The sequence below is a fragment of the Astyanax mexicanus genome, chromosome 14, assembly GCF_023375975.1.
Source record: "Astyanax mexicanus isolate ESR-SI-001 chromosome 14, AstMex3_surface, whole genome shotgun sequence".
NCBI lineage: Eukaryota > Metazoa > Chordata > Actinopteri > Characiformes > Acestrorhamphidae > Astyanax > Astyanax mexicanus.
The window spans coordinates 16,516,855-16,536,364 of record NC_064421.1 but is presented as its reverse complement, the minus strand read 5'-3'; the positions used below and the strand labels follow the sequence as shown (position 1 = coordinate 16,536,364).

General features: G+C 37.5%; 1 protein-coding gene across 1 annotated transcript; it reads right to left on the bottom strand.

The window, feature by feature from the left end:
- Positions 1-209: 209 nt before the first annotated feature.
- Positions 210-18,783, bottom strand: hao1 (hydroxyacid oxidase (glycolate oxidase) 1). The gene is made up of 8 exons (XM_007257445.4): positions 18,615-18,783; positions 11,355-11,506; positions 8,495-8,750; positions 6,161-6,336; positions 3,480-3,571; positions 1,951-2,109; positions 888-957; positions 210-547 (listed from the first exon to the last, which is right to left on the bottom strand). The coding sequence occupies exons 1-8, from the start codon at positions 18,749-18,751 to the stop codon at positions 480-482; spliced, it is 1,110 nt and encodes a 369-aa protein (XP_007257507.3). The 5' UTR covers positions 18,752-18,783; the 3' UTR covers positions 210-479.
- Between the last annotated feature and the right edge of the window lie 727 nt (positions 18,784-19,510).

The following is a 19,510-nucleotide window of genomic DNA, read 5'->3' as shown; positions in this document are numbered from 1 at the left end:
TGAGTATTTTAAGCAGGATTTATAAATTATACTAACTATAAAATGCTACATAAAATGCTTATCACAAAAAAAATATTGTGGCTTATTCAGTAGCATCTAAATTCTTCTATCATAGCTATTATACTATACTATATGTGGTTGCTGTTACACAGACCTGTGACAACTTTACAGGAAAGAAAAAACAATCTAAACCTTCAGTGGAGCCCACAAATATTTAAACATTTTATTATGATGTAATGTTTTGGATCATATGATGAAATATTGAACAATGTGTAAACAGTAAATCAATGAACATACTGATACCAATCACAGACAGTGTACACAGCAATCAGTTCTGAGAAGGGATTGGATACTGTCCAGAATTCAGTGTAACCAGACACAATTTTTTTCTACAACCAAATAAACAAGTTTATTTTAATGACATTTTGGCATCCATTTAAACTGGGTGGTGTTTTTACCAAAACACAGGATCCAGACCATCATATCCTTGAGAAGTGTCCAGATCTTCTCACAAGGCTTCTGTCAACTTCCTTCAGTGAACGGCATCCTTTTGGAACAGAAAAGGGTAGCTTGTACAGTATAATCTGCATAGAAAAGCTTTGCCAGTAAACTGGTCAGATGCACAGTTACACCATGCTCAATGACAAGTGTGGATGAGAGGGTTATAAAGCCTGTAATAAATGCATGTGGAGCAGTGGAACTGAGTCAACTAAAGAGTAAAATGGGACACCCTACATTTTTCGACATTTTCATCATGTAGGATGTAACACTGACTTTTCAGAATATTAATAATACAAAACAATATCAATTCAAACAATAATACTATTTTTAGCAATAAATCTATTAATGTAATGTAATGCAATAAATAATCAGGTAAAATAACCTACCTGCCAGTGCTAATGCAAGCTGAAGCTCCTCACGTAGCATCTGAAGCACTTCACTGACTCCTTTCTCACCCTGACAGCAGAAGAAATATTAACTAATATAAAGTCTTGACTTCCTGGATGGACATCAGGTACATTATTCACACTCTGGTGACTGTTATAATGAGGTACATCGTAATATACTTAATACTCTAAGGGACAGGGATTAAGAGACGATTAAGCCTACTCCTGGGCTACACAGATTTCTCTATTAAAAGAAAGAATATAGTTCTGGAAAGCAGGACTGAAATTAGCCTTATATGTCAAAGTATTTGTGGACACTCCTTCTTATGAATGTATTCAGCTGCTTTGAGTTGCACTCATTGCTGACACAGATGTGCAAAGACACAAAAAACATACACAGCTGGTCTATTCCCCTCTGGAGCAGATAAGCAGGAAGCTATTTGCACCATCCCAGCTAACAGAGACCATTATAAGAATGTTTAGCAAGGATCCAGGAAGGTTCACCTTGATCTCAAAACGTGTGATATAATACTGGTTTGTATCACAACATTATTAGAACATTTCTCACACAACATTCCCGGCTAGGCGAATAATAATATTATGGGAACATTAAAAATAACATTTAAAAAACAAAGAAATTTACTGAATGTTCTAGGAAAGTTAATTGTAACATTCAGAAAATGTTCTGTTAAAATTGTTCGCTGGGATGTCTAATGCCAGGCGTGGGCTAGAGGGATATAAAGCCCCCCCTTGCTGTGAGGTAGTGAAGGAACTGTGATCACTAAAATGGTGGACTGTGCATCTAATACTTTAGGGATGAGTTCATTTAAGGAGTTGGGGATGAGCTGGAGTGGTGATCATCTGACATCCTGATCTTATTAATTCCTTTGTCATTGAATGTAATCAGATCCCCACAGCAATGCTTCTAAATCTAGTAAAAAGCACTATCTGGAGAGTAACTCAAGAAGAAGAAGAAGCAATGCTGAATAAGCTGTAAGATGCTTTATCCTGTACAATAGTGAATATAGTGAGTCTGTAATAATAGAAGTATTAAAAATCACACCTCATAGGCCAGGCCCCACAGGACGGGTCTCCCCACAAACACAGCTTTTGCCCCCAGTGCCAGAGCCTTCAGCACATCTGTACCCCTCCGTACCCCTCCATCCAGATACACCTCCACCCGACCCTCCACAGCCTCCACAATCTCAGGCAGGGCATCAATTTGCTCTCGCAGAAACAGTCATCTTACATTTCTAAGCAGACAAGACTTAAACCCCATAGAAAATTGCAGGTGGAACTTAAAGAAGGCATTTGTAACAAGAATGTTAAAGAATTAGAGGCCTTTGCCCATGAGGAATGGGCTAAGATACCTGCTGATCGCTGCAAGAAACTTCTGTTAAGCTACGTTTACATCTGAAGGATGTTATTTCTACCTAGTACTAATGTTGTATGTGACTGAATGGTTGAATAATTTTGTCAATGAGAAAATTACAAAAAAAATATTGTTGTAATTTAAGCTGTAAAGAAGCCAAAGGAAATGTCAGAATGAGTAAATGCAGTTTTTCATAAGGCAAATATTATCCTGAAAAATTGACTGGCCAATGCATGTTTGCATGTTGTAGATGATCTGTGGTTAAAAACAATTTGCTCAATACACATTTTTATTTTGCATGAAATAAATGTATAGAAATAGAGTAAATACAAATAAAATAAACTTATAAAGTAAAATAAAGTAATCTGTCAAATAATGATTGATTAAAATACTAGATGATTTTTTTTGGAAATGTACTACTTTATAATTCTATAAAGAATCATTTTGGAAAAGAGATGTGAAAGGATTTTTTTTCTAACAAAATAAATGTTATTGAAACTCTTACTGTTTTACAAAAATCCTTATTTGTGCCAGTTGACTTAGTTGACTAAGTTTTACTAAGCCACTGCTCAAATACACTTTTGTAGCGCATTTTTAGTTTTAGAAGAAAACATATTAGCAAATATATTATTAATTGTTAGCAAATGTGTTATTTTTTTTAGCTAATTTATCCTTGATGACAAATACAGTTCACTGGTAGTTGGTTTTACATTAATATACATTTTATATTAATTAGACTTCGAGCGGCAGTCTAAAACTAAAGAAGCAATTTTCAAACATTAAACATGTTTTAGCTGATCAGCTTCCTTCAGACTATTGGGAACACTGTCTACATTTCAATACATTTTCCAGTGAACCATCCCTTTAAATAAACTGGAAAATCGTGAGTTGTGCTGGTGTTGGGTTTGAAATAAACCGCTGATCTCTAAAAATAAAAGTGATGAGTAACCTGAACTAAATAAACATTATGACTGAATTATGACTGGCTTTATGAACAGCCTCAGCACTATATGGTAACTATAATACTGTGCTATTTAACAGAGTATGTTAAATCAATGCTTTCAGTCACTCCCCAGTGTCACATCTTAGGGAGCTAACGACTGCGTTTGGAAGTAGCTGAGTTATAATTTTCGGGCCACAGTAGATTACCGAAAAGACGACATGTGGCCTGGAGAGCTCTGAAGAATAAATACTGCTTTAGTTCTTCGCCAGGCACTTACGGTGGCTGGAACGCAGTCAAGCTGTCTTGCTCCATGGTTTGACACAAGTATCCCATCGACACCGTATTTCAGAGCTTCTTTGGCATCTTCAGCTGCAACAGAGATTAAACATAAACACAGTGTTGCAATCCCTTTATTATGGCAGCTCTTGTTAGTGGAGTTAAACATACACATTGCTCTGAGTGTGATATAGACATGTACAGGATGCAGATAATGTTTGTTTAGAGTTCTAAACTGTTAATAAGTCTATGTCTGGTTATTCGTCTTTGGTAGCATTAGCCTTCACACTAGGAACAAGATACAATATTTTACAGTGTGTGGTGTAAAGTGTTTTATTTAGAATGTGTTTGAGACACTTCAACAGCCGGACCACCTAAGGCCTTTCCCACACATGGAAAATGATTACACAAGCTGATGTTTACAGTAGTATGGTGAACGTATACTCATTGCTCTTCAGTCATGTTTGTTGTGTGAAATTTGCTCCTTTAGTTTTGCTCTGGAGGTAGGAGGCTAAAAAGTACAGTTGCACTAAAAAGAGATTTTAGTGCTTATGACATGTACACATTTTAATCAACCACTCTAATCGTATTCTAACTGAGCTAATAATTAAAGTTAAATTAAGCCCTCAACATTCCTAAAAGGCTCAAATTAGAAGTCAACTTAATATATCACTTAACCACACTGGTCTCTCGAGTGAGTAACCCTGTCTCGAGTGAGTCATTTTCTACAAGGTGACGAATTAAAGTCTTTATAGGCAAATTTAAATGGAGAGATACCAGAATACCAAAAATCAAAGGTAAGAATCATACAGCTCTGGAAAAAAAATAAGAGACCACTTATCCAAAAGCAGTGTGTAAGACTGGTGGAGGAGAAAATGCAAAGATACATGAAATCTGTGAAAACCAGGGTTATTCCACCAAATATTGATTTCTGAACTCTTAAAACTTTATGAATATGAACTTGTTTTCTTTGCATTATTTGAGGTTTAAAATAATAATTATAGAATAAAACTACAATTGTCATTTTACTCAAACTTATACCTATAAATAGCAAAATCAGAGAAAGTGATTCAGAAACTGAAGTGATCTCTTATTTTTTTCAGATCTGTATTTTAAATCACTGATAAAATCTAATAAAAACCTAATGAAAAGTTTATAGCACTTGACTCAATAATGCACAAAACACTTGATACTTTTGGCTTAATATGGCAACAGCTCCTGTGCAGAACTCCACAGTAAAGGTTGCTTCCTAACTAATATGCTCTCAGCACCACCAGCATGCCGATAGACTCTTATTTTGAAGGGCGGGATGGACGCCATGATTAGTGGTAAGACAACTTCTATTCATATTGCAGTCAGTGACTGGGTTCCTCATCAATAACATTGCTGAAGAAATTTGTAGCCATGATTTAGCGACAATCGGCAAGCAAAAAATCGAGTAGGGATTTTCTTAACATCATGCAAAAGAATTATGACGCAGTGAAGCAACATTCTAAACTGACTGGCCAAAGACATTCTTTGGACCAATCACAGACATGGTGTTCTGAGGTCCCCTGCTTTTACTCTTTAAAATTTTGACTCCTACTGCACATCTTATCTACCTGCAGTAGCGTGATATAGCAATGTAACTCCATGCTAGCCATCCTGGTGCCATACCTAGTCCCGCTGGCATTGTTATATCACGCTTAATAACAACGAAACAATGAACTGACACATTAAAATGGCTTTTGAACTTATGATTTCTTCACACTTGATTAGCAGCAGTTAGACTGTTGTGCCAATCCAGAATTGTAATGTTACACTACAACTACCAGAAAGGACTGTGTTGTACAATATATAGACGTAAAAAACTTCTCACTTAGAACCACTCATTACTGAAATACGTAACATACTGAGATAAGAGAGATTACTAATTACCAAACCATGGACTAGAGCACGATGACCAGGAGTTTGAGATTAGGAATAAGCAATAAACAATAAAACAATATGAGATGGAGAAACACAATTGACTAAACAATTACAAATATATTTAAGCTCAATTAGTAATGTTTTTGAGGCTCAACTCAATATGAATTGTTAACCAAACTGGGATACAGAATCATGAATTAGAAGAACAATTTGAATTTAGTAGCTGTATCAGTTTAAGTTGGCATAACTTTACTTTTTTAATATCTACTATATATGGGCTTTTTTAGCTTCAATGCAAACCTAAAGAAGCAAAGTTCTGACATCAATAATATCTTGGCTGGTCAGCTAATGTCTAATTTTGTTTCAAATTCTAAAATATCGTTTTAAATTCAGTTTCACAAGCCTGTTAGCTCGTGACCCTGCAGGGCCTGAGAGATAAAGCTTGTCACAAAAAAGTGATAACTTGGTTTGGTTTCTCAGCCATATGGAGGCAATTATGCATAGGGCTTGTGCTCTTCGCTTCTTATCTTCCTGACCATGAGATAAAATGCGCAACATGGCGTTTTTAATTAACACCCTCTCCCTGACATGCGGGTCACACGTTGTTTGTGTTTGGATTGGATTATGTAAATGCTTCCTTTTATGGCGCATCAGCGATCCGCTTCCAGGGGCGAGAGAGCATAATGGAGAGGAAGAGGCCGCAGACTGCTGAGTCTACCCACAGCGCAGCCTTCAGCAGACGCTGAGCTCGCTCCTCCCAGCTGGAGCGCTCACCTCTCAAAACCCCTTTGACCACCACGGGCAGGGAGGTGATCCGCTTCAGCCAGGCGACGTCCTCCCACTTCAGCGAGGGATCTATGGCCTGAGCCACATACACCGCCAGCCCGCTGTCCTCCCCGTAGCCCTCCTTTGAGGAGAACGCTAAATCAGGGGATTCGAAATTGGTCATCCTGAAAAAGAAAAAGTGCAAAAAGAGAAGAGGAAGAAGAAGAAGAAAAAAATGGAATTAATTTTGAGAGTGTTGTTTTTGGTCACTGTGTGAAAGCTGAGCTCAGGACTTTGCCAACCGGGCAGCCAAGCGGCAGCTCAATGGCACCTCGTTGCTGCTGCCGCACTTTGATTTGCAAAGCCAAGAAAAAGATCTTCAGGAAGGCATAAGAAGTTTGTGTTGTGTCACTGCTGATGGAAAGGGGAGGAACTCCTGCAGAATATATGATCTGTTCACAAACTTCCTTCAGTTTTCTGATTGCAGTAAGTCAGACAGCGGTGTGGGACAGGAAGAAGTTGCTTTCACTGGGCTGTTTTTCTTTAGCATAACGTAATGAGAGGTAGCCAAGATTAACCAAGTTCCTATTAATCCCCATGAGCGACGTGCTAATCTAGCTTATCTACTGTATGACGTGGGGTGAAGGTTTCCCCAGGTTTTAGGGGGCAGATTTCTGCTTCTATAAATACATAAAGCTCTTCAGAGGAAGGGGTTTAGTTTTCAAGTTTAAACTGCGAGTGTGATTGGAAATGTTAAGTTAAATTTTTTGGTAAGACACAAATTTACACAAGTTTTAATGGAGTTATTGGACTGTTATTGTCACATTAGGAGCGAAAGGGGACACAACAAAGAATCAGAGTTTGGTCCAACCAAAAGTGTTGGATGCAGCCTGGATCTACTGAGCATGCTCCGGTTTGTGTGCTCCAGTGTGAAAACACTTTTCTAGATGGTTCGGACTTTTGGACCAGTTACAGAAAGCCTATGCTGTCTTTGAACAAAATGGAGAAAAAAATAATTGATGTTGTGCCGACATCCAACTCATGCAGCAGTATGGACACAAATTCATTTATTTACTGTAACAGTAGATTAACTCTTATTTCTAAACAGAAACTAAAGGAACTCTTTCTGCTGTAGAGCAGAGAGCTAGAATTTGTCACAACACCTGGCAAAGCAACTCGCCAAACGTATTACTAACATTCTACAAACCAAAATGAAAAACTATTAGTTGTGTATTGATAAACATTAATGAGAGTAAATGGGTCAAGCATAATATTAATTCCACATCTTAGATCAGACACAGCAGTTCTGCTGGAGCTTTTAAGCACCTCAGTGTAAATGAACAACTAAGAATAATGCATCAAACAGACATATCCAGTGACCAGTGATCACTGATAAAGACTATAGGATGACCATCACAAAATGTCCACCAACAGATTCAGAGCTTCTGTCTTAGACTTTACATCTATAGCTCTGGATTAAAATTAAGAGACCACTTCAGTCAAATAATGCAAAGAAAACAATCTCATATTCATAAAGTTTTAAGAAAAACAATATTTGGTGGAATAACCCTGGTTTTTAATTGCAGTCTTACATACTGCTTTTGCATAACTTTATGCCGCTCCTGGTGCAAAAATTCAAGCAGTTCAGCTTAGTTTGATGATTTGTGATCATCCATATTTTCAGAGCTGTATAAGGTGGAGCAGCTAGGTAGAAGTGTCTAATAGAGTGGACTTAATAAAGTAAGTAAGTAGACATGCAGTGTTTAAAAACTCCAGCAGCACTGCTGCATCTAATACACTTGTATGTATACTGTATACAGCACAGCACACAATACTAACACACCACCGCAAAGTTAGTGGCACTGCAGTGCTGTAATAACACAAACACTAAAATAATCTAAAATAAAAAAGAAAGTCTGTCTGTCTGGGGCAAAATTCAGACAGGCCTTGTTGTTAAAGAAATGGCCCAAGAATTTCAGTATTAGACTCTTCTCTCAGACATGCAATCAGTCAGGAGTGGTTAAGAGTTCTAATGTTGAGTTTAGGTCAGTTGCCCACAGGCTGTTTTCGCTGTGGTGAAAGTGTAGTGGTGGAGTGGTGACCTACATACTTTCCCCTCTGTTATAATTTGTCTTGGGTTTTGTGTATATAAGGAAAACATTTTTTTGTGCAGATGCAGATGAAAAAATCTGAAGAAGAAGTTTACAAAAAAGCTGTCGGATGGACCAGTGCTGCCTCTAGACTGCCATGCAACAAGACTTCTCCGCTAACCTCCACGAATGGCTGTAAAAACCCAGAACTTGGCTCGCTAGCATGTCACGTGTGGTTGCTTCAGCTTTTTACCTCAAATGAGAGGGCAGCTTAAAGCGGTTGCGCACGTCATCGCGCCGCTTGCCAAGATAAGGTGTGTCCACAGTGACAAAGATACCCTTATACCCAGCCTCCTCAGCCCTCCTGACCAGAGAGTGAGTCAGAGCACGGTCTTTGTAAATGTAGAGCTGCATCCAGCGCAGGCCGCCCGGTGCCGCCTCAGCTACCTCCTCTATAGTGGAAGTGGCCCAGGAGCTCAGCATCATACCTGTACCAGCAGACAAGCAAGCTGGGAGATACAGAAAAACACAATACCAGTGAATTGCAGCAGATGTGATGATGTGATGCCATAAAAAACAAATATAGTGGACAAACTATTAATAGAACCTTCACACATTTGATTTCTGTACAAATAAATGATGTAAGAGAAGCTGCATAAGTAAAAAAAAGCTAAAATATATTATTCATTCAATAACTGCTGGTTGTTGATGTTTAAAGTCTTTCAATGATTATTCTAAATCTGTCCTTTTACAACAGACACTATGTACAAATGTTTGTGGACACCCCTTTTGAATAATGCAATCAGCTCATTTAAGTTGCACCCATTTCTGACACTGAGTGCACTAAATGCACACCCTCAGCTTGTCATGCAGCCAACAGGTTCATGTTTATCTGCCCCAGAGAGTCCTATTCTCCTGGCTGGATTTATGCACAGGGAGTACACAAGCTGCATGTGTGCATTAGCACATGTATTTCAGCAATGGGTGCAACATAAGGTGGCGTAATGTTTTAATTAAAAGGTTTGCTCTAATTAATGTTAATTTTTTTTCTTAAATGTATCTTGCCACATATGTTTTGGCTATGTCCAAAATTATCCAATTTTTAAAATCTCCGTAAATGTATTTATAATATATTGTGGAATATAATCAAAGTTTGAGGATACCAGGGGAGAGCACCTTTCTTTTATTCTTTAAACTAATATAAAAAAGGTTTTGTAGCATATTAAGGTTTAAAAACACAGATTCATCTTGCTAGGCTCTGTTGAGAAATTATGTAGGACTTGGCAACCCTTAAAAACTAGGAACCTGTAAACCTTTTGTATCATAGCAGAACCCACTTTTTGCGTTGCATTTGGTTAGATTGTCTTATCAGTAATTGTCTTATTTAGAAATATATGTTTTTATAATTCTTTTCAATATAATTTAGTCTGTTGATGTTTTTTTCTTGATAAAGAATGCCATATACAATATCCATCCATCTTTATCAATTTATTGTGTTTTACATGTGGTGTTTGTCTGGTAACTAAAATAAAAAAATAATAATAATAATTCTACTAAATAAATAAAATAAAATATTTAATAAAAAATTACATTAAAATGGAGGGGGTGTCCAACAACCTTTGAACCTGCTTCTTTTGTACTCATTCGCTCATTTACTGTAGCCATTATTTCATAAAAGTTGAAATTATTTTGCCTGAATATGGTTTTGACCACTCTGCAGACACTTCTGCATCCCTGCTTATAATAACTCCTTCACAGTGCTGGATCGAGGCTTTTAAACTCTATTAAGGATTAACTGTAATTATTAATTAATCTGCTTTGAAAGTAGAACAGTCTGTGAGATGACTTGGAATGAGTAGAGAAGGTCTGAAGAATATGAAGAATATAGAGGAAAAATATACAGTATGTGTATACTTGAAATAATTTCATTATTTTAGGCAACTTTAGGCCCAACCTAATGTACAGTGTATGACTATTAGGCTTTTTCCTACAACTAACACAGGCAGTAATACACAGTGTTAAGTAAGAGCAACATCACAGCTTTTTCAGTATAATACTGTTTAAAACCTTTAATACACGTAAAAGTATCTCGGTTTGAACAGTCTTTAATGGAATACACTTCATCTGCACCAGGAATCTGTGAGCTAGAAGACAGATCTTTTGTACATGGGTTCCATGTTGACCCCACATATGTACATGCCCTCTCTTGGTTGTACACTGCAAAAATGATAGATTTAGGGAGAGAAATCCTCTTAAATGCAGTCTAAATCTAATCTAATCTAATATTTCCTATTTGTAGATTCTTAAAGTATTATTAAAATAATTAATAACTTAGTTTTAAGTGATTTAATTTACAAAAAGTGTCTTATTACATTAAAGTGTAAAGTGTAAAGCTCAAATTTGAAAAAAGGCAAAAAGGGAGGGTTAGTTTGGGATGGGCACTGGGTGATGTATGGGTTTAGAGGTTGTCTGCGTACTAAAGTACACTAACCCATCATTCACTTCTTCAGAAATTACCACAATAAAAGCGTCTTTTTAAAGGTTTAAAAAAAATATGGTTTAGTGATGTTTAAACATTGTTTTTGGCAAAAACATAATAATTAGTTTTCTTGAATCAATTAAAAATATTTGCCAATACAATAAGACACTTTTAGTAGAATAAATTACTTAAAAATAAATAACTTAAATAAGTTAGAAATTGAAATGAAGTTGAATATTCTTATTAAATTCCTGACAACAAGGCAAACATGCAGATATTTGCAGATATTTAAACTAGATTTAACAGGATTTAACTTGCTAACATTTACTTTTTTCAGGGACCACTGCACATGGGGCCTTGATGGGACCCATGTGAAACTAAGATTGAGCTAAGCTGTAACAATAAGATCCGTGTTGGGAGCCCAACTTGGGTACATGTACAAACCTACTCAGAGCCCACCATACCCACTAGACAGAACCCATCTAACCCATACCCCACCCATATGACCCCACATGAACATGCTGGCTGTACTGAAACAGTTTCTGGGGCGCAACCTGCTGTGTGTCTATCACAGACCTAGAGCTCCCCCATGTGTTGAGTTTTATTACAGCTGTTTGACAGCAGTGTGCTCTACCTCTTGCTGTCGCTGTTTCTCCATCTGGGTGAGCCATCCTCTGCATGGCAGTAGCTGCCACACACACAGGCATGCTGAGCTTCTGGCCCAGCACTGTGGTGGACATGTCCAGCCTGGACACATCTCTAAGCACACGAGGGAACAAGCGCCACCTGAAGGCAGATACAAGCAGAGGAAAGCTGGATCATGAAGATTAGACAGTATCACTGAGCTGCTGTTGCTCTTCCTACAGTGCAAAAGATGACCCCACACTGTCTGGGTCTCCTATAGATTATCTACAGATGTTCAGATGATTAACAGGTCCTGTGGTGAAACTCTCAGCAGCATTAGCTTTAATGTCAGAGTTGGAGGATTTGTGCTAGATTTTGATTTAATAGAGATTCAGTGTTTTTCCATTACTTTAAAATGTGTAGATTAATACTAAAATCATTGAAACTTTGAAGAAAAACATGGAATTACTTAGTAAACCATAAAGTGTTAAGCAAAACAGAATATGTTTTGTATTTTAGATTTTTTTAAAGTAGACACCTCTTGCCTAGATGACAGCTTTGCACATCTTGGCTGGATTTTCTCAGTCAGCTTTGCTGAACTTGTCAAGAGTTAATTACTTGAATTTCTTTCCTCTTAATGTGTTTGTGCGGTGTCTGATTAATGCAGGAGACCGCACACACACATTCCTCTAGTCAGTGCAGCTTTCTTTAGTCTACATGGAACATGACAAAAGTCATGGGATACGATCATTGGTTCCATCACATGATTTTTGGCATGTCAGTGTATGTAATCCATAAAATGTAAAATAGAATTGGAGCCTCAGCCTCCCCAGCACCACGGACATCTACACCTCCAGATGCAGGAAAAGGGCCACTTGCATCAGGAAAGATCCCACCCATCCAGCACATGCACTTTTTGTCCGGCCGGAGGCTGCGGAGCATCAAGTGCAAAACAACCAGACTCAGAAACAGCTTAATTCCAGAAGCTGTAAGACTCTTAAACTCCACCTAAACAACACACTGCACTGACACTTTACAAGCACAAATACTGCTTACAAACACTGTCACCTTAAACCGCACTAAGACACTTTATCTTGTACTGCTCTTAATTCACATTATCATGCTGCCCTAGCAATCTTGCACTCTGGACTTGATGTTGCTGCTACCTGACTACTCTCCCTATTTATTTTTTTGGGTATTTATCTTTATCTATTATGTTCTATTCTCTTTTATTGTGCTCTTTATTTTGTAATCTAATTTATCTATATTATCTATTTTAACAACAGCTCTTGGGTGTAAACTTGATCGTGAGATCACAATTTCGTTCCACCTCATGTGATGCGAATGACAATAAAATCTCCTTGAATCCTTGTAATTGACAATTGTCTTTTGAAACTAAATGTTTAATATGAAAACTCATATTACATATTAGAACAGAGCCTCGCAAAACTGTCATGTCTACGTCATCAGGGATTTTATAACTATAGTTTTTTGTGAGAGAGCTTTTAGAGGTTCACATGCTTCACATATTTGTTCCCTATGGATCCCATTTCCACTGTGAACACTTGTGACTTGCATTTTCAACATTCAATATTGCACTGAATTGAACAACTCTGAATGACTTAGTTTAGATCTTACAGATTTGAGTATGCATACATCATTATAAATCAGTGGACTGTAGAAAAGTAGACCCAAATAAAGCTTCATAACTGTGGTCTACACTAGCCTGTTTAAACTGCTGCTCAACTTCCTCATCTGGTGATTCCCTCTTTTCCTTCACATGGTCATTTTTTACAGCTGTGTTCACTGCTACAATATTACTCAAACCCCAACAGGGTGGACAGATTTTTCACATCAGGCAGTTCAAGTTATCCCTGCTCAGTTCAATCAATGCCTCATATCTTCTTCATAGATCCTGTTAGAAAACCTGATTCTTTTCTGCTGTTAAATCCAGCAAACTTTGAACTGGACCTTCACACTATTCCAGGGCAATAAGGCTGTTTTTGTACTCACGCTTAACCCCTTAACGCCTGAATTAATGTAGCTGTATATGAAAAAATGTTTCATGTGTGTTTTACCTTTAAGTAGATAGTAAATATTGTTGAGATTATTAATTTCACTTTTGCACAAAAATAAATAGAAATTTTGGTATGTTGCAAATTTGCAACAACAGGCAATATGGTCTATTTGGGGTAAATTTGGTATGTTGCAAATTTGCTACAGCAGACATAATGGTCCATACTAAGATAACAATAACAGAGTAATATAACAGTGAAAAATCAATGTTTTATTTATGCACCCAACAGCAGGCATTCAATAATAAATAACACCAATTACTGTCACCAACACAATATACACAAATATTACAGGAAACATTTCATTAATTTGAATTCTAGATTCATTTGAATTGTAAACTGTCAAAGGTTCCTAGGTCCGTGGCGAATATGCACTAACAGGCATTGGGGGAATGCAGGCGCTATCTTGGCAGGTTGATTGAATCAAACGGTTAGTCGCATATTTGCAACAACAGGCGTTAAGGGGTTAACTTTAGTCCATTACTTTTTTCCCTGCTCTATATGTACTGTCTGTAAAAACCTTTAGACAAATGTATTGGTACTGTCACACTGTTATTTATATTTCTAAATGATGTCTCTTTTAGTGTCTCTTTACTATTTAAAGTATCCACCAAACTAGAACAACATTCTACTCAGGGGACATAAACAGTGCTTTTATGTATTTTCCCACACACTGATCACAAAATGCCGGTAATGGAACACCAGAACATAAAGAACAGAAGTTTTGCATTGTGCAATTATCAAACAGCAATGACATTAGTGTGGTTTGTGCAGTTAAGAGGAATTTCAGCAGTTTTAATATAATAAAATTTTTGCATTTTTATAGCGTTTACATTAGTATATTATGTTAGTTTGCACCTTAATCACACAGTCTTCATGCATTAATGCCTGCTTCTTTTTATACAAAAGTATTAAAAATTAAAATTGTTAAAATGAAGTGGGAAAACAAATTAACTAAAAACTGAAAGAAAAAAATATATAAAAAATATATTACAGTATACAAAAAAATGAAAAAATGCATATTCTTAAAAAATGACAATAAACAAAGCTTTGGTAAAGCCAGACTTTGAGTACTGCTTCTTACATACTCTTGGAAACTTGAGAAAACTGGTACAGGAAGAGGTCTGGCTGACCCACATGGCAACGACACCTTTAGCCCGGTTAAAGTTTTAGTTTCAGCATTGAAGAGAAGTCTGACAGGTAAATTGGCAGCAATATAATGACAAAATATCAGCTAGTCTGGGACATGCAGCACCACCAAGTGACTACTAACAATAAGGGTGTACATAAATTTAGACTGGTGGTGTTCACGCATATATTTGAATTTTTATATTTATCGCCTTTGTACTTATCGTATGTGCTCCCTACCTTCATGTCTTGTCTATTGTCTTTTAATTACTGTACCACATCCTACCTATACTGCACTATCACCTATCCTTAGTCTAAAAGCGTTTGTTGTGGTGTACAACCTTGTATCAGTCCAATGACAGTATATTTGAACTGAATTGAGCTTATTAGAAACAATTAACATTAACGAATGGATCTGAATAAACACATTCTTTGTATAAGGTCAAACCTGCTCAAAATAGTCATAAAACTGTCATAAACAATTTCTGAAGCCTCAGGCAGCAAATCCATAGCAGTTTTGTGTAGCAAGTTTCTTCGAGGGAGCTTTTAAAGGATTTAAATGATTTGGACATTCTATCACCATCACTGTGAACAATTCTGACTTTTCTCTAAAACAGGGCATTTCACATCAAACCCCCCGGAATAAATGAATCTTAGCAACTGAATTATGAAGATATTTGGGGGGAAATACACACACACACACACACACACACACTGGCAGTAAATTACTGTATAAATTGATAAGAATAAAATTCATCCCAGTTATGCTTAATGTTAAATGTTCCTTATATTGTGTGAATATCCTCCTCAAAGTCCTACTAGCAGGGAACAATTAAAATCCCAGCATACCATTCAGCCATGCCTCCCTCCTCCCTTTCAATTTTTTTGTCTGTTACCTATCATGATGAGTCTAAGCTAGCTGTTAGCACTTGGCTAACAGTCTCCAGACTTGCTGAGGCCTGCTGCTGTGTCTGTTAGCATCTCAACTCTAACCCCGATGAGGCTGGTTATTAGCATTACAACTAACTTGCTCCAATCCTGCAGATCCTGGCTGCTGCTTTTAAAAGCATTGTGGCAAACATACTACCTTGACATGACCGCCTGCTGTGACTGCAGTTTTAGCATTGTGGCTTTCGCCTGTCTAACCTATCGAGGCCAGCTATTAGCATCACAAGCGGTTAGTCCTGCACCCTGCCATCCAGCATGCACAGTGCACAGTGTAGCGTGGGCAGTCACTGTCTTGAGAGAACAACACACACATAAAGGGTGTGTGATTTATTCTTTGCTCAGGATGCTTTTACTCCACTACATCTTTACATCTTTTAAGACATATGTTGCTTGCTTCAGTTTTATTGTTTAAAATGTTGGCCTTTACCACTTAAAAAAGACAGAATGCACTGCAGAACGTAGCTAGTAACTCAACACAGACTTTACCATAAAGTAAATGATTGTCCGATTGTTCAGGCTATATATAAAGTATCACAGACATGTTATTTGTCCAAGTTGTACTCTCTGAACTCCTAAATTCTGTGGGCTGCAGACACATTAATGTGATTAACAGAATCTTCTGCTGGACTCCTAATTGCTGCCTGCCACAGTTAATGGCCGATGTAGTCAGACTGATCTAGTTTGTGTTGGTGGACTACAGCCTTTTACTTTTCCGTAATGACCATCTGGAACCAGGACTTGTAGTTGGCTCTTGATTATTCCATAAATAATGCAGCATTGTTTATCTGTTTAATGATAGCCTTTTCTTTCTCTTTGACACCGCCGCAGGGCACTTTCCTCACCTCAATTGCTCTCTGTGGAATGTCTGACCACCCACACATCCAAGCAAAGTGGTCAAAGCTTGGAGGAATATCTGTAATGATAACTGTGTCTGACTTCAAGCATCCAAAAAGAGGCCTCTTAAAAATAGGCCGAGGGCGTAGTTTTTTGAAATAGGTAAGGCATATTGTAGTGTTTGAATTGGCACAGACTGACGTGTGCTGTAATGGAATGACTCAAACTATTAACTTGCTGTCTGAAAAGCAATTTCCCAAAGCCATTGTTGTGATGTCCTGTATTACCTGCTTGATATTCCACCATTCAGAGGAACGCTTTTGGGCTCATTTCCACTAAAGAACATGTCTGTGTTGCTTGTCTCAGAATGACAGTTTAAAAGGCCTCTTGTATATGGAGAAATAGTCTTCAGTCCTTTCTGAAATGCTTTTTCACTTTTACAATGGCACGATTTGCCCAAATGGTTGCTTATCAGGCCTCTACATAAGACACCTGCATTGTGTGCATAGCATAACATAATTTGCTAGATTTGCACATTTACTTTTACAAAAAAGGCAGTGTTTGAAATGCTTTCTTTGACTTTAGCACATTCCCAAAAAATGTTTGGAATGGCAAAGCTTTTACCTCTTTGTATGTTGCCATTTCTTCGTACAATACTTGATAGATGCAACATATTTTGATGTTCAACAGTTAATGGCTGTCAGGGTCACATTTGTTGTTTCACAATTCTCTACAATGCAGGGGCAGGTCAGGACTGCAGGAAGGCCAGTCCAGTATCTATACCCTTTACTTCTATAGCTATGTCTTTGTAATGTGCGCAGCATGTGGTTTTACATGCTCTTAGAGAAAAATGCATCAACGCCCCTAGAAAAGACCTTGGACGTCTAACTGTACCTTTCTGCAGTAAGGCTTCCATATCCAAAGTGTATTGAAACCATCCCATACCATGACAGAACCCATACCAAGACTCTTTTAGTCTTGTTGTTAAGGCTAATGTCTGTAAATTTTGGGATTTAGGGTCTTCTCTGGAGAGAATGGGTAACTGCACGAGCATGCGGAAGAATCGTTTTAAACTGGGCGGGTGTGATGCTACTGAGCTCCGAGTTTCCCCTTCTGAAGTCTCCATTGCTCCACCAGCCACTCACATTCAGTAAAACTGAGCCGACGTGGCCAGAAGTACTACCACAAAAAGCAACCTGAGACCCCAGTTTTTAGGATGACTATATTAGACTTAGCAGGGGTGGTCTTTTCAGCACACTGGTACCATTAAACACAATATTTTATCCCTTCTACATTAAAAAATGCTTTTGCTTTCAGTATAGAAACAAAAAAATATGGACTGCCGCTTAAACAACAGTCTGGATAGGCTTTTTTAATGTTAGCTAACGGTAACGGTAAGCTAACGGTATCCAATAGCCTGTTACAAAAAAATGGGAATATTGATTAGTCTGGCCACAATACACTCTGTGTTTTGACTGTGTTATGATCCATCCCTGACTTTCAAGCCAAAGTAAGTTGGCACTGCTTCTAGACATGGTTATCATAAGGCTCCCTCTTTACACACTAAGTTTTCTTTTTTTGAATGCAACTTCATACTTGACAAAGATCAATGCAATGCAATGCAAAAAAAAAAAATTATGCAACACTGGAATAAAATAGATCTTGTTACATTGCAGGAGCTTTTATAATTTTTTTGCCAGACAGTGTATGTGCTATTTACATAATTTAATATTTTAAACTCATTTCTATCCCAAAATTGTCCATGTCCCAACTTTATTTTAAATGTGTTGCAGGTCTGAAATGCAGGAATGGATGCAAATCAACAAATGAAAAGAAAATATGACATATTTTGGATTCACACAGTCCGCAATGAAATAAAAGAAAATCAATTATTCACATTGTCAATTCAGCTTGATGAACTCAACTTCTTTTTCTGATTTGGGATTGCACATGTATGGCATTTAGTCATAATGAGCTTTATTGGACTGTTAATTAATAGTGTCATCAGCATCTCAGAAGCATCTTAATATATGTATCAAGGTACTCAAAGTCAGAATATATTAAATGAAAAAATTGATCATATTTCTTCAGATCACATCAGTAAAAATTCAGGTAAGGTCACGACTTCCATTGTCTAGAGACAACAAAGGTCTAGAATCAATAAGCTCCCTACTGAATCACAGCTCAAAAAAGCACTTTGATACTACTAGATGTTCTAGTGTGCAGTTTTTTTGTTCTTTGAAGTTCCATTCTTTTGAAGAATTCTGCCACATAATGGTACATACCTGGAAAATGCAGCTACATTATCAGCTAGAGACTCCTGCTCGTCTGCTCCTGAGAAATAATAGTCAAACACTGCTTTAGGTAAGAGCCTCTTAGCATGGTGCTCGAAGTCACGAACACACACAGGCCTGTCAGACATGTTTCCTCTGAGAGACAACCCCTAATCTGCTGCTTTCACCCCCCTCTGCTGTGTTTCACAGGGATCACTGGACTGCCTATAAATAATTAACTCTGCAAAGTTAACGTTTCCAGAGTTTTACAACTAATGTTTATCTACCCAGGGCCCAGGTCCTCCTGAAATAGCTATCAGGGCTTTTGCCTTGTAAGAGGTTCACAAATATGCTGAGCAGCCAGCCCACACTGAGCGGAATAAAAATCAATGCCCTGTGTTTTCTGTAAGGATAAACGGGGGGAAAAAGTACAATTCTGCTGTTTTGGACATAAAATGTTTAAAGAAAATGACATTCTGGAGTCTTTCAATGATGTGGAACAAAATGCATGATTAAATTAGTAGCTTTTATAGTATTACAGTATCCCTTGGCTCTAGGATAATGGGCATATGCTGCGTTTTCACACTTGCAGAGATTTCCCTCGGAGCACAGATCCTGCATCACTCTGCTGTGTAGGTTGTAGGCTGTTAATATTCCTGGCCGTTTGAATCCTCCTCTCTATATATCCTCCTCTGCAGCTTTATATAACAGTATTGCAGTGCTCCTCTCATCTCTGGATCCTACACGATACCGTTCTGAGTTCAGAGGAGGACACTGGACCCACACTGTAAAATCTGTAAACTGCCCTACTTATTGAATTAATTATGTTAACTTAATGAAATATTTTAGAACTGAGATTTTGGGATTATCTGAGATACACACACCTTTGGCAATGATGAGTAATTCTG

Excerpts from the sequence above, each read along its gene's own strand:
- hao1 (XM_007257445.4), bottom strand. The coding sequence starts at position 18,751 with ATGTCTGACAGGCCTGTGTGTGTTCGTGACTTCGAGCACCATGCTAAG. Across the intron at positions 11,507-18,614 it reads AATGTAGCTGCATTTTCCAG|GTGGCGCTTGTTCCCTCGTG; the intron begins GTATGTACCATT and ends ATCTGCCTTCAG. Across the intron at positions 3,572-6,160 it reads GGTCAAAGGGGTTTTGAGAG|CTGAAGATGCCAAAGAAGCT; the intron begins GTGAGCGCTCCA and ends TCTCTGTTGCAG.